This window comes from Penicillium roqueforti (assembly GCF_015533775.1).
Source record: "Penicillium roqueforti strain LCP96 04111 chromosome Unknown scaffold_02, whole genome shotgun sequence".
In the NCBI taxonomy this organism is placed as follows: Eukaryota; Fungi; Ascomycota; class Eurotiomycetes; order Eurotiales; family Aspergillaceae; genus Penicillium; species Penicillium roqueforti.
Genome location: NW_024067566.1, coordinates 1,481,789 through 1,496,813, shown reverse-complemented (window position 1 = coordinate 1,496,813; position 15,025 = coordinate 1,481,789). Strand labels below are relative to the sequence as shown.

At 52.2% G+C, this 15,025-nt stretch overlaps 2 protein-coding genes across 2 annotated transcripts; both read left to right on the top strand.

Annotated features, from left to right (window-relative positions):
* Positions 1-72: 72 nt before the first annotated feature.
* Positions 73-966, top strand: LCP9604111_2033 (uncharacterized protein; the record flags this gene model as incomplete). The annotated part of the gene is made up of 1 exon (XM_039069466.1): positions 73-966. The coding sequence occupies one exon, from the start codon at positions 73-75 to the stop codon at positions 964-966; it is 894 nt and encodes a 297-aa protein (XP_038932160.1).
* Positions 967-2,128: 1,162 nt separating this feature from the next.
* LCP9604111_2032 (uncharacterized protein) lies at positions 2,129-14,690 on the top strand (the record flags this gene model as incomplete). Its single annotated transcript, XM_039069465.1, has 7 exons — positions 2,129-3,089; positions 3,154-6,232; positions 6,284-6,504; positions 6,568-8,791; positions 8,858-9,564; positions 9,616-11,580; positions 11,641-14,690. The coding sequence occupies 7 exons, from the start codon at positions 2,129-2,131 to the stop codon at positions 14,688-14,690; spliced, it is 12,207 nt and encodes a 4,068-aa protein (XP_038932159.1).
* Between the last annotated feature and the right edge of the window lie 335 nt (positions 14,691-15,025).

Below are 15,025 nucleotides of genomic sequence, written 5' to 3'. Positions count from 1 at the left end.
ACACTCCCCGCAGATCTATTCAAGGCTTCCGGTACTGGCAACGATCTTTGGAAAGACGCAACGGTCCGTAGTATGACTACCACTAAGACACCCCCAGTCTCCGCGCAGAATCAAGGTGCTCTACCACCACCCCCTCGAGGAGACATCACCACTCCGCTTTTATTTAGCCGGCAGTTCCCTCCCGATGAAACACCTTATATGTACATCAAGTGTCCCCCTCCAGAGGGAGTCCCTTATACCAACATTCGCGGCGAACCGAGCATGGTGACTGTTCAAGACCTGCGCGGCAAGGAGTCCTCTGTCAATCTCGACCACGATTCCATCCATATTGTTCAGGGCGTCCCCATCTCCAAGACCAATTTCGACAACGAGGAGGACATCCGGAAGAACTACTATCCACTAGTAGAACAGCAGATTCTGGCCAACGTCCCCGGTGCCACCAAGGTGCACATCTTCCGCCATGGGATCCGCCACACGAAGAACTTCCCCGTGCCTTATAATCCGCCCGCATTGATTGCCCATCTGGACCATACGGGGGATGCGGTGGTCGATCGCGTGAGATATCACCTGGACGAGGAAGAGGCCGAAAAGCTGCTGCTGGGCCGCTACCGTGTGATACACTTCTGGCAGCCCCTAAACGGCACCGTCTACACCTGTCCGCTCGCGATTGCATCGAGTGCCACCGTCAAGGACGAAGACATTGTCACCATGGTCTCCCATCTCAAGGATTTCTCGGAAGATTTTGGCGCTCCCATCTATCGAGACCATCAGAAGTGGTACTATCTCTCCGGAGTAGGGGCTGACGAGGCGATCATGTTACAGATCTTCGACTCGTATGGATCGAAACCAGGCAGTGGGGTCAAGGGAGGGCGCGCGGTCCATGTCGCTTTCAAGGATCCTCGGACGCCGCCGAACGCCCCAGATCGCTGGAGTATTGAGACCTCTGCGCTTGTCTTTGGACCATGAGTTTTTTTTCACTGGTTAGGAAAGACAATTTCAATGGAGGAAATAAAGTAAAAACATGTCATATTTGTAACGGTCAGTTTCTTGTTTAAATTAGTTATCGCAGTGGGGAAACCCGGAATCATCAACTATTGGCCTTGCTTTTCAGACAGAGAGAAAATCTTGGAGCTCTCATGTCAGATAAAATCCCAGCGGAGAGAAGATAGATTATGCACCACACACAGAATGAAAAGGGGTTCACAGGATGTAGTTGAATTAGGATAGAAGGATGTCTACTACATACGGTCTGTATGTGCTAGCTGATCTCATTGGATAGTTGGTGTTGTTGTGTCGCTCTCGTCTTGTCTGCTAGGCCAGATTGTCCATCGTGAATATCCCTCTTCAGTATACAGTAAAAGCCTATAACGAATTTCCCTTCTTATTACACAGTTCGTTAATTCACTCTTCTCCTCATACAAATATCGTTATATCGAGATTTGGATGTCAGATTTTAATGGTTTTATAGCTTAATTGGGACTAGCTCACCAATTTTAGACCGCCTTCGATACCGCACAATACCACCCATCCATGAATTTCAAGCTATTCCCACCCCCAAACGGTACTTTTTAGGCCTTGACCATATCCAGCATTGAAGTTATACCGACCGTTCAAATCGCCCGTGTACAAAGGTCGCGGGTAATATTGAAGCTATTCCATTCCATCTACTTTGCCCCTTGAACTAGGTTCCTATGTTGTATACTGCCATCCATTGGGCTTGATTGATATGCGTTCATACACAAAAACTGGGAGTTGCTCGACCCCTTCTTGCTTTGATCGAAATGGCAGCTATAGATTAGTGTTCTCTGGTCTTTGGGACTATATACGGACTGAGAATTCAAGCATACACTACTCCGTACGGAGTACTCCGTATATCGGTTAGCCCCACATCGTCGACCACCTAGCGAATCAACTCCCAGCCTAACGCGACCTCCGACGCCAAATGACCGACTACTCGGGGGCCCACTCCGAATACATCCTCCGAGCACATGCCGGATAGCTCTGGGATAGAGTCAACAAAACCCACCATGAAAGGAGTAATAATGGAAAACCTCTCAAGATCATTGTCGGACGGTTATCATCGCCAGTTCTCAAACATCCCGCATCACTGCACTGCCCTTGCGAGACCATGCCACCACTGTGCAGCCTTCCTGAGCCGATAGCCATCGTTGGCAGTGGCTGCAGATTCCCTGGGCAGAGCAATTCGCCGTCAAAGCTCTGGGAGCTGCTACGGGAGCCAAAAGACCTACAGACCGAAATTCCACCCAACCGTTTCAATCCTGATGGCTTCTACCACCCAGACAATCTTCATCATGGCACCAGCAATGTTCGCCATTCCTACCTACTGGAGGAGGACTACCGTGTTTTTGACGCGCAATTTTTTGGAATCAAGCCTGCCGAAGCCAATTGTATTGACCCTCAGCATCGCCTACTCCTCGAGACAGTCTATGAATCGGTTGACTCCGCTGGTTTGCGGCTGGAGGACCTCCGGGGTTCAGAAACAGCAGTCTATGTCGGGTTGATGTGGGGGGACTATGCCGATATGATCGGCCGGGATCCTGAATCCTTCCCCATGTACACTTCCACCGGAACCGCTCGAAGCATCATCTCGAACCGGATCTCTTATTTCTTTGACTGGCATGGGCCGTCTATGACGATTGACACGGCATGTTCGTCTAGTCTGGTAGCGGTCCATGAAGCTGTGCAAACACTTCGTGCCGGCCGCTCTAGGGTTGCTGTAGCTGCTGGGTCAAACCTCTGTCTAGTGCCAGAGCCGTATATTGCGGAGAGTAAACTTCAAATGCTTTCCCCAACCGGAAGAAGTCGTATGTGGGATGCCAAGGCGGATGGATATGCTCGTGGAGAAGGTGTCGCCGTTGTAGTGCTCAAAACCTTGAGTGCTGCTTTGGAAGATGGCGATCACATTGAGTGTCTTATTAAGGAGACGGGCGTGAACCAAGATGGTCGCACCAATGGCATTACTATGCCCAGCTCTACGGCACAGACAGCATTGATCCGTGCCACTTACGCCAACGTGGGACTAGATCCCCAAAAGAAAGAAGACCGCTGCCAATTCTTTGAAGCGCATGGTAAGTTTTGCTCTTAAGGATACGGATAAGCTGTCGAATCATCCCGGCTAATGAACATTATCAGGAACGGGGACACCGACGGGCGACCCCCTGGAGGCAGCCGCCATTAGCAATGCTTTTTTTCCTGCAAGAGGAGAAGAAAATGATCGACTCTACGTCGGTTCTATCAAGACAGTGGTCGGCCACACAGAAGGAACGGCAGGTCTAGCCGGTGTGTTGAAGGCATCATTAGCTCTTCAAAATCGCACTATTCCCCCGAATCTTCTTTTCAATCAACTCAACCCCAAGATCGAACCCTTTTACACCAACCTGGAGATAACTACAACGGCGAAGCCCTGGCCAGTACTGCCGTCGGGTGTACCGCGCCGGGCGAGTGTAAACAGTTTCGGCTTTGGAGGAACCAATGCGCATGCAATCTTGGAGGCATATGAGCGTCCTGTCGTCCCGCGGGATCGAGATCAGGTCAACTTCACGCCATTCATCCTCTCTGCCACTTCTGAGGCCTCTCTCACCCGAAATTTGACATCGTTCGCGGAATATCTCCAGGAAAACCCCGCGGTGAATATCCGAGATGTTTCCTGGACGCTGTACTCGCGCAGATCTCGTCTCGCTTTCTCCACGATTGTCGCTGGTGCAACGACAGAACGCCTACTGGCCAACATTCAAGCCCGCCTTGAGGAAACAGACGCTAAAGCCCCCCTCGCTGTGAGACACCACCAGTCTCAAACGGAGAACCCTCGAGTACTCGGAGTCTTCACAGGCCAAGGTGCCCAGTGGGCCACGATGGGACGCGAGTTACTGAAGTCGGCCAAGGTCCGAGAGATTGTGCAGGGCTTGGATCTTGCTCTCCAACGTCTTCCAAGCAACGACCGCCCGAGATGGACTTTGTTGAAGGAGTTTATGACCGATGCGTTGGCGTCGCGCATCAAGGAGGCCGAGATCTCCCAGCCAATGTGCACGGCGGTGCAAATTATCCTAGTGCAGCTGCTGCGTGGTGCTGGTGTCACCTTGGATTCGGTAGTTGGCCACTCCTCCGGGGAGATTGCTGCGGCCTATGCAGCCGGGTTTTTCTCCGCAGACGATGCCATCTGTATAGCCTACTATCGTGGGTTGTGCTCTCGGTCGGCTCGAGGCCCCGATGGACAGAAAGGAGCCATGATGGCCGTCGGAACCTCCCTTGAAGATGCTCTTGAGCTCTGCAAGGAGCCTGAGTTCCACGGACGGATTTCGGTGGCCGCAGTCAATTCCTCGGCCAGTGTCACACTGTCCGGTGATGCCGAAGCAATTGAGCAAGCCAAAGCCGTTTTTGATGAAGAGAAAAAGTTCGTTCGCATATTGGCCGTGGACAAGGCCTATCACTCCCACCACATGAGAGCCTGCTCCGATCAATATATTTCCTCCTTGAAAAACTTGAATATCAAAATCGGCCATCCGCCACCCTCAGCCCCCGTCTGGTACTCCAGCGTGCGGGAAGGGAACATAACAGTCGCAGGAGCGCTCGATCTTGCAGACACATACTGGAGCGATAACATGGTCCACCCAGTCCTCTTTGCTCAAGCGGTTGAAAGCGCCACCGCTGGCCATGGCCCGTTTACTTTAGCAATTGAAGTGGGACCTCATCCTGCCCTGCGTGGCCCAACTTTGCAGATAATACAAGACTTGCTTGACGCGTCCTTGGACTACACAGGGACGTTGCAGCGAGGCTCCCATGATCTCGAAGCGATGAGTGGTTGCCTAGGATACCTATGGCAGACGCTGCCGCCGTCCAGTGTGGATCTGTGTAGGTACGATGCGCTACTATCGGATGGGTCTCAACCGCAAATTGTCAAAGACATGCCTTCGTACGCTTGGGACCATGATCGCATATTCTGGTACGAATCGCGGCTATGGAAGGCGACCAGGAGTAGATCGACTCCAGTCCATCCCCTCCTGGGCTCTCGGTGCCCGGATGGAGTGGAGCAAGAATTCCGCTGGCGGAATTTCTTGAGCCCCCGTGAGGTCCCTTGGCTCTCAGGCCATCAGATTCAGGGACAGATGGTTTTCCCTGGGGCTGGCTATGTATCTTCGGCGGTGGAAGCAGCGAAGAATATGGCGCCCAACGAGACTATTCGGCTGGTCGAGTTGGAGGACCTAGTCATCCGCCAGGCGATGATCTTCGACAATGAAAGTTCATCCGTGGAGACGCTTGTTTCTATCACAAATATCATCCACAAACAGAAGGACACGGTGCTGGCCAACTTCGCCTTCTACTCTGCCGTCGGGCAGGAGTCGACCGCCATGACCATGAACGCTTCAGGACGTCTCATAATCACCTACGGCACCCCCACTCCAGATGCGCTACCGGTGCGGCGACCATCCCTTGTCGATATGATTGATGTTCCTAGTGAAAGGTTTTACAACTCGCTGGACCCTATCGGATACAGCTATACGGGCCCATTCCGAGCGCTAACCGACATGAAGAGGAAACTGGGTATCGCGACAGGTTTTGTCAACCGAGAACCTACCCCCGATTCAGCCTCTCTGACCTTGCACCCGGCCATGCTAGATGCGTCCATTCAGGCCGTTTTGCTTGCCAAAAGCTTCCCCGGTGATGGGCAATTGTGGTGTCTTCAAGTTCCCAAGGTGATCCGGCGGGTGGCTGTGAATCCAAGCTTGTGTGTCTCATATGACCCAATTGTGCAGACTGCTTTCCAGCTTGATGCTGTGTTAACTCAAATGGAGGCTTCTGACACCTTGGGTGATGTTGATATCTACTCTCCGGATGGTCAGCACACGCTTGCCCGCATGGAAGGCATACATGCTGTGCCTCTTGAAGCTGCTAGCGCTGCCAGTGATCGGCCATTTTTCAGCTCAATGGTCTGGAGCCCTTCATCGCCAGATACAGAGTCGGTGACCTTTGCTGGGAAAGCCACCAACGAGGACTATGAGCTCGCCTATGTCCTGGAAAGAGTGTCAATATTCTATCTCCGCCAACTCCATCTTAAATTTCCCGCCACTCACCAAGCTCGTCACGAGGGTCCCTACCTCGGCCTGCTTCGATTTGCATCCCATGTTTCTGGCTTGGTTGAGAATGATCGGCACCGTTACGCTCAACGGAGCTGGATCCATGATACTCACGCCGTAATTATGCGTGAAAGCCAAAGGTCGGTCATGTTTCACTAAACGATATTTTTCTTTTGCTAAGGAGTTTTTAGGTTCCCCGACAATGTCGATCTTGCTGTGATGCAGATCATTGGGGAACACATGGCGAAAGTCATCGAGGGTCAATCCACCATCCTGGAGTATCTCACAAAGGACAACCTCCTGAGTAGATACTATGAAGAAGCCATGGGAATTGGCTACTTCAGTGATTACCTTGCTGGTGTAGTAGCTCAGATTGTGCATCGTTATCCCCACATGAGAATCCTTGAAATCGGTACGTACATTCCCGCACGAATCGTCAACGAGAGACTTTACTAAATTAATGGATTACTTGTAGGTGCTGGTACCGGTAGTGCGACGAAGAAAGTCATCAGCACCGTTGGTCGTAGCTTTTCTAGCTATACATTCACTGATATATCCAACGGGTTCTTTGAGAATGCCAGGGAACTGTTCTCTAGCCATTCCGGCCAGATGCTCTTCAAAGTCCTCGACGCAGAGAAGGATATTACTTCTCAAGGGTTCCATGAAGAATCCTACGACGTCATTGTTGCATCCTTTGTCCTGCATGCGACTTCGAGATTGGAACACACCCTGAATAACATCCGACGCCTGCTGAAACCCGGGGGGTATTTGGTCATGCTAGAGGTCACCAACCTGGAGCAGTCACGTCTAGGATATATATTTGGATCGTTTCCCGGCTGGTGGCTCGGTGCTGACGATGGCCGGGTACTCTCCCCTTGCGTGACCACGGACGAATGGGATCGGTTACTGCGCAAGACTGGTTTTTCTGGGATTGATAGTATTACACCAGATGCGGATGCACTTCCATTCCCGGCGTCTGCCATCGTCTCCCAAGCGATCGATCCCACTGTCCAGTTCCTCCGCGATCCCCTGGAATCTAGCGGTGAGTTCCTAGATTCCAAAACGGATATTCTAGTCGTTGGCGGCGCCTCAGATGCAGTGCATAACGTGCGCAAGGAAATTCTTTATCATCTTAAATCCCGTTTCGATCATGTATCGGTTATAGACTGTCTGCAAGATCTCAGCAAAGCACCCACTTCCTCCGGATACTTTACGCTGAATCTTTCGGATCTAGACGAGCCTGTCTTCAAGAACATGACCGCAGAGGCGTTGGCTGGTCTGAAGCTCATCTACGAACGATCAGCTTATCTTCTTTGGGTGACTGAGGATTCTCGCGCTGGGAATATTCACCAAAATCAGAGCCTTGGCTTTGGTCGCTCAATGACCGTTGAAATGCCCCATGTTCAATCCCAATTCCTAGATTTGGACTCGGTGAGTTCGTCTGGAGCTGCCCTAATTATTGCACGAGCTATCCTGCGCTTTATCGGTGTGAACATATCAGACAATCCCGAGCGAGCAAATAGGCTGCTCTGGAGCACCGAGCAAGAATTGGCTGTGATCCGAGATAAGGAGTTCATTCCACGTATCCTACTCAATAATGCCCAAAATCTGCGGTACAATGCATCGAGGCGAGCAATTGCGGAAGAGGTCGACCTCCGCTCCAAGATTGTGACGGTAAAGGGGAATGCGGGGGCTTATGTCGTTGAACATGGCTCTGAGTATGACTCTCCCGCTACTCCCCCAGGCTCGAAAAGAATTAGTGTCGAGGCATCTTCTCTAAAGGCGGTCCGTCTACTTAGCGGTAATGATCTATATTTGGTCGCCGGCACAGTTGTTGCAACGGGTGAGAAAGTCTTTGGTTTTGCTGCAAGGAACTCTTCAGTGGTCGACATTCCCAGCAGCTGGACCATTCCTAGCGACGACTCCCCCACGAAGTTGCTACCGTTCGCGGCCGCCCATGCTGTTGCGCGCTCCATTGTATCGTCTGCCCACAGCCATACAGCACTGATCGTGATTGAGCCTGAGAAGGTCGTTTCATCGGCACTAGCATTCCATGCCTCTCAGAGAGGCTTACGCATTATCTTCTTGACCTCAGATGGGAATCACATGCAGCCATCCTGGATTGTTGTGCATCCGCACACTCACGTACGATCATTGCAACAGTTACTGCCCAACGAGCCGGTGATGGTCCTGGACATGCGACCCGGCGCTGAGGGCAGCAGCCTGACGTTGAAGCTTCGCTCGGCATTGCACTCGTCGTCTACCTTTGAGCGGCTCGCTAATTTCTGCAGCGATACCGTGCGAAGTTCAGAGGAGCACATCCCTACTGAGACTATACAGATGATAGCCACGGAGAGACACCATGATGCCGCTACCATGAGACAAGCAGAGCAGGTCTTCATCCCACTCCAGGATATCAGTAGCCTATCTCTGAACCAATCTGCATTCTCCTTCATCGACTGGACATCCACTTCAACGGTTTCTTCCCTGATTCGCAGGGTTGACCATTATCCCTTTTTGCGCAATGACAGGACATACTGGCTTGTCGGTCTGACGGGATCCCTGGGTTTGTCCCTTTGTCAATGGTTGATTTGGCAAGGCGCCATGAACGTGGTACTGACTAGCCGAAACCCCAACATCGATCCTACAATTCTCCAGGAGCTCAGAACCTCTGGAGCTAGAGTTGAAGTATATGCCGGGTAAGTCTATCTCTATGGAGCAAGAAACGTGGCTTCTCGAAGGAAATTGAAGCTAATAGATCACAGCGACGTGACGGACCGAGAGAGTCTGCGGTCAGTATATGACCGCATCTGTCGGAATCTTCCCCCAATTGCTGGAGTGGCTCAGGGAGCGATGGTGCTGCAAGACACCATGGTTAAGGACATGGACATCGAAGCTATGCAAAAGGTGTTGAAACCGAAGGTGACCGGCAGCATTCATCTGGATGAGTTGTTCTCCCACATCCATCCTCTAGACTTCATGATTTTCTTCTCCTCTGCAACTTGCGTCACAGGTAATATCGGCCAGTCCAACTACGCCGCTGCCAATATGTTCATGACCGCACTAGCAGCGAACCGCAAACAGCGCGGGCTAGCAGGTTCTGTCATAAATATTGGAGCGATCATGGGAGTCGGCTATGTCACTCGTGAAACGAGCGAGGCGCTGCAAAGAAATCTTCTGAAGAGTGGTCATGTGTGGATGTCAGAAGGCGACTTCCATACAATATTCGCAGAGGCTATCCTCGCTGGGTCTCCTAGTTCCAACGCCACGGTGGAGCTCACATGTGGGCTGCGTATTATCAGAGATGTTGATGAGCAGCGTCCGTTATGGTCATACAGCCCGAAATTCCAGCATCTAGTCGTTCTCGACGAGTTGTCCACAGAAACCGATGGCGACTCCAAGAGGCAGATGCCGCTTCGACTACAGCTTCTTGAGGCAAGAACAGCTGATGAGATCTCCAAGATTGTTCAAGGTATGTTCGAATCCACTCTGGGATACCATCGAGATACTGACTTGGTGGCAGAATCTTTCTTTGCTAAGCTCCAGATTATGCTGGGTTTGCATGATGTGGCCAGCAGTTCTATCCTCGATAAAGCTGCAGATGAGCTTGGAATCGATTCATTGAACACTGTCGAAATCAGATCCTGGTTCTTGAAGGAACTGAAAGTTGACATCCCGGTACTACGCATTTTGGGAGGTGCCACCATTGACGACATTCTCCACTTCGCCTTAGATAGGCTTCCTACCGAGATGACCCCAAACATTGGAGCTGCTCCTGTGCCGCGGGTTGGTGAGGCTGTTGTTAGACAGCAATCTGAGATTCAATCCCGGACTTCGGAACGGAAGCTTGGCAGTATTCCCAAGTTGGCTAGTTCTGCGGACCCTGTTGCTCGGCCAAGACCCGGTGGACCTGGACGGACTGTCTCCTCAAAGTCTCTTTCGAATGGCCAAAGTTCATCTACGCGGGCAAGCACCACCTCCAGTCTCGTTGATATATCCCGAGGCGAGGACACTTCATCCGGGTCCTTCAGCATCATCGAAACGCCTTCATTCAGTGAAGATGAGCATAATTTGCCGCTTCCGGATAACCCGAGCCAGGCCAATCTCCTGAAGCAGCCGGGCGACAGTGTCCACTCGGCGTTACGGAAGGAGCCACTCTCCTTTGCACAATCTCGTTTCTGGTTCCTCCGCTTATACCTTGAGGATCAGACTACCTTTAATATCACTTGTTCATTACGAATCCAGGGCGCCTTTTCAGTTGATGCCCTTGAGCGAGCAGTTCAAGGGGTGGGCCAACGACATGAAGCCCTAAGAACATGCTTTTCTGCGGAGGATGGAGAATCACCTACGCAAATCATCCTGCCACACTCAACGTTGTCTCTGGAAAGGAAGACTTATCACACAATGTCTGAAGTTGAGGCTACTATGCGAGAGGTTAAGAATCACATCTACGACCTTGAGCATGGACAGCTAATGAGGGTGCTTCTGTTGTGCCCTGCGGTGTTGGCAACACCCCTGGTGCACTTCCTGATAATTGGATACCACCATATCAACATGGATGGTGTTAGCCTGGAGGTGATTCTCTCTGAACTGCAAAACACCTACGAAGGACGTTCTCTCAGTACGCGAGTACTTCAGTACCCCGATTACGCGGCCAAACAACGTCAGCAGCGAAATAACGGCTCGTGGAATGAAGACTTGGCCTTCTGGAGAGAGAGATTTCCCGAACCCCCAGCGGACTTTCCATTACTGCCTTTCGCGTGTGTATCTGACCGCCAAGCTCTGTTACGATATGGTCATCACCGAGTGCAACAACGCCTGAACCCAAGTCTAGGAAGACAAATCCGCCAGTTTTGCCAATCTGTCAAATGCACGCCTTCGCATTTCTATCTTGCAGCATTCCAGGCACTGCTCTGTCGACTCGCTGAGACCCAGGATATCTGCATCGGCATGGCTGATGCCAACCGTATTCAGGTAGAAGCAGCTGACAGCGTGGGGCCATACTTGAATCTGCTCGCCCTACCTTTGCACTATGATGCCAACACGCCTTTCGTTGAGTTAACTCGATCAGCTCGTAAGAAGGTCTACAGTTCTTTAGCTCACTCACAGGTGCCATTCGATATTCTGCTATCCGAACTCAAGGTTCCGAGATCGCCATCCCATAACCCGTTGTTCCAAGTTTTCATGGATTATCGGCAGGATGTCCGCGAGAAACGGCAGTTCGGAGAATGTCTATTCGAAGGTCTAGATTATGAAATGGGTCGAACATCCTACGATGTTGCTTTGGATATTGTCGACAAAGTGGAAGGCGAGCCATTGGTCATTCTTGGCCTCCAGCAATCCCTATACAGTACCGAAGCAGCTGAGACTCTTCTGAACGCCTTTCTAAACATGGTCGCAGTCTTTGCCAATGATCCATCTACCCCCGTGGGCCAGGCGTCTATATTCGCTGTAAAGGATGTTCAAAGGTCCCTTGCACTCAGCCAAGGTAAGCACGCACCCCCAAGCCTGATCTCACCACTATTAACGATGTCTTTGTATTACACAGGCCCGACAGTGCCCAGCCGATGGCCAGCAACGCTCCCCCATCGTATTGACACGATGGTGCAACGGTTCCCCAAGAAACTTGCTTTGAAAGACGGCCTCAACAACCGATTCACTTTTGAGGAAATGAGTCAACGAATCGACTCAATTGCGTTCGCTCTGTTAGGCGCCAACGTCAGCCGTGGCCAACGTGTGGGTGTGTTTCAGCATCCAACGGCCGACTGGATCTGTTCTATGCTGGCCATTCTGCGAGTGGGAGCTACTTATGTTCCGCTCGATCTTCGGCTCGAAATTCCACGTCTCAAATCGATCTGTGATGACTGTAAGCCTATGGTCCTTCTCGTGGACAATGAGACGAAAGATCAAGTGGACGAATTGGGGTGTTCGAACGCACTGTCAATGAACATCTACGATTTACCAATGTCCTTCCCTATCCCTGTCGTCAATCGTGCCGTCTTGGAAGATCCAGCCGTGATATTTTATACTAGCGGTTCGACTGGTGCTCCCAAAGGCATTGCATTGACCCACGAGAACCTGCGCGTCAACGTCGAAGGAAACCAGGAGGAGTTCCGACTCTGGCCGCACGATCACCTGCTGCAGCAAATTGCTTTCAGCTTTGACTTTTCGGTATGGCAGGTGTTCATGGCGTTGGCAAACGCCGCTTCGCTTTTCATTGCCCCGCTGTCTAAACGTGGTGATCCGGTGGCCTTGGTGGAATCGATTCTTACGGAGGGTATCACCGTCGCAGGGGCCACTCCTTCCGAATATCACAGTTGGTTTATGCACGGTGATTTGTCGGGTCTCAAGAAGTCCAAATGGAGGACTGCGGTCAGTGCAGGGGAGCCGATGACTTCGAGCATGATTCATGATTTCCAAGAGTTGAACAAGCGGGATCTTCGACTTTTCAACGGGTACGGCCCAACCGAAGCCAGCATGTCTTCCAACAAACTGCAAGTGCCGTACCTCCGCAGCAAAACCCAGAGTCCACAGGAGTGGATGCACCGTGGGTCGGTCGTCGCCGGATACACGGCCCCGAATTACTCCATCTACATAGTCGACGAAGCGCTCAACCCCGTTCCCGTTGGTATTCCAGGCCAGATACTTATTGGTGGTCCTGGGATCGCGCATGGGTACTTGAACAACGAGGATCTATCACGCAGTCGCTTCATGGAGGACCGATTCGCCACGGCCGAACAAAAGGCTCAAGGATGGCGACGGGTTCACCTCACCGGCGATCGCGGGCGAATCCGGCCAGACGGACAACTTCAAATCGAGGGTCGGATTAACGGGGACACCCAGGTGAAGTTGCGCGGCTACCGCGTCGACTTGCGCGATATCGAAACGGTGATCCTTCAATCATCGCAAGGGATGCTTAAGGAGGCCGTCGTCACTCTCTATACAGGCTCCAATACCAACACGGAACTGCTGGTCGCTTATGTGATTTTCCTTGCCGGATATCCTGTGGAGCAACGCAAGCAATCCTTGCGGGAACTTAGCAAATCTCTGCCTCTGCCTCGTTACATGTGGCCGTCCATGGTGCTCCCCGTGGATGACATGCCAGTCACAGCCCACGGCAAGCTTGACCGCAAGGCCTTGAGCACTCGAAGCCTTCCGCAGACCGAGGCAGAATCGGTGGGTCTCACCTCGCAGCTCACGGGAACAGAAGCCCGGCTTGTCGAGCTTTGGCGGTCGGTCATCTCGAAGGATGTTATCGCCATCCATGGACTAGAGCCCGAGTCCGACTTTTTCGCGGTTGGAGGCAACTCCATGCTGCTCGTGGAGTTGCAGCGGCAGATCAAAGTGGAGTTCCGCACGGAAATTCCGCTAGTGCAGCTATTCGGAGCGACCACGGTGCAGAAGATGGCTCTCCTCCTCGACCCGTCGACCGATGCGGCGAAAATTGCCGCTGGTCCCGTTGCTACAACGGCAGCAGCGCCCATCATTTGGGAGCAGGAAATTCAGCTTCCCGACCAGCTTCAGCTGTCAACACCGATGGCCCCTACAACTCGATTAGAGAATCTGAAAGGGCTCTGCATTGTGCTCACCGGTGCCACTGGATTTATCGGGCGAGCTCTCCTCCAGCGGCTGGTGGAAGACCCGGCCGTAGCCACCGTTCACTGCATTGCCGTCCGGGTTACGAGCACTCGGCGCCCTCCTCTGGTCACCGCAGGCAAGATTATTGTGCACTACGGGGATCTTACGCTGCCGAGGTTGGGACTTGTAGAAGCCCAAGCCACCGCGATCTTCAATGATGCTGACGCGGTGATCCACAACGGAGCCGATGTCAGCTTCCTCAAGAATTATCCGGCCCTTCGTCGAGCCAACGTGGATTCGACCATCGAGTTGCTCCAGCTGGCGTGGCCGCGCCAGGTGCCAGTCCACTACGTTTCCACCAGCGGCGTCGCCAATTTCACCCAATCCTCGACTTTCGCAGAGGTCTCCGCTGCCAGCGTCCTACCTCCGACCGATGGATCCCAGGGATACTTGAGTTCCAAGTGGGCCAGCGAGCGCGTGCTCGAAGAGGCGAACCGGAAAGCGGACTTCCCCGTCTGGATACATCGCCCTTCCAGCGTCACTGGCGAGGGATCATCCCCCTTGGACTTGATGGACAATCTCCTCGAGTTCTCTAGGAAACTACGTGCGGTTCCTCTCCCCGCGAAGTCCTCGTGGCAGGGCTATCTCGACTTTGTGCCTGTGGAACAGGTGGCTCGGGATATTGTACGCGAGATTCTGGCACCTCGGGATCCCTCTCCCTTGAATCAGGTACGGTACCTTCACCATCTTGGGGAGCAGATCCCACTACATGGAATACAACGATACTTGGAGAAGGGTACGGGTGCATCGTATCGGGCATTACCCATGGGGGAGTGGTTGAAGGAGGCCCAGCAGGCAGGCCTCAGTGCACTGTTGGTCGAGTATCTTGGTCAGATGGATAGACCTGACGTCAAAGTGGTGTTCCCACGGTTGGTGGCACGTCCACGACTTACATCGGGAGGGCTGACGCGGCAAGGTTCTTGGGTGTCTAAGGGGGTAGCTATGTTGCTGACGTGGTAATCGGGGTAGAGAGATTGTTTCTATTGATTTTTGTATGCAGCTATTGATACGGATCTATTCACGAGTTTAAACGCTAGAGCATTCTGACTGATACATCGTATGGCATCTCCAAGAAAGTTCTCAAACGTTGAGCTGGCCGTTAATTTCAGCAGTGAGCTTCACATTCTAGTCAAAAAATTTACCTTATACTAGTCTGGGACCCCCCAGGTACGAAGGGGCATAGCGTAGGGTCGTTTTCAGTAGATTGGGGCCTTGATGCCTGGAATTTGGCAAAATGGCCCGCCGATTCTTTCGCCCAGACTTGGCAAATTAAGTGGAGCTCAGTATAAACTGAT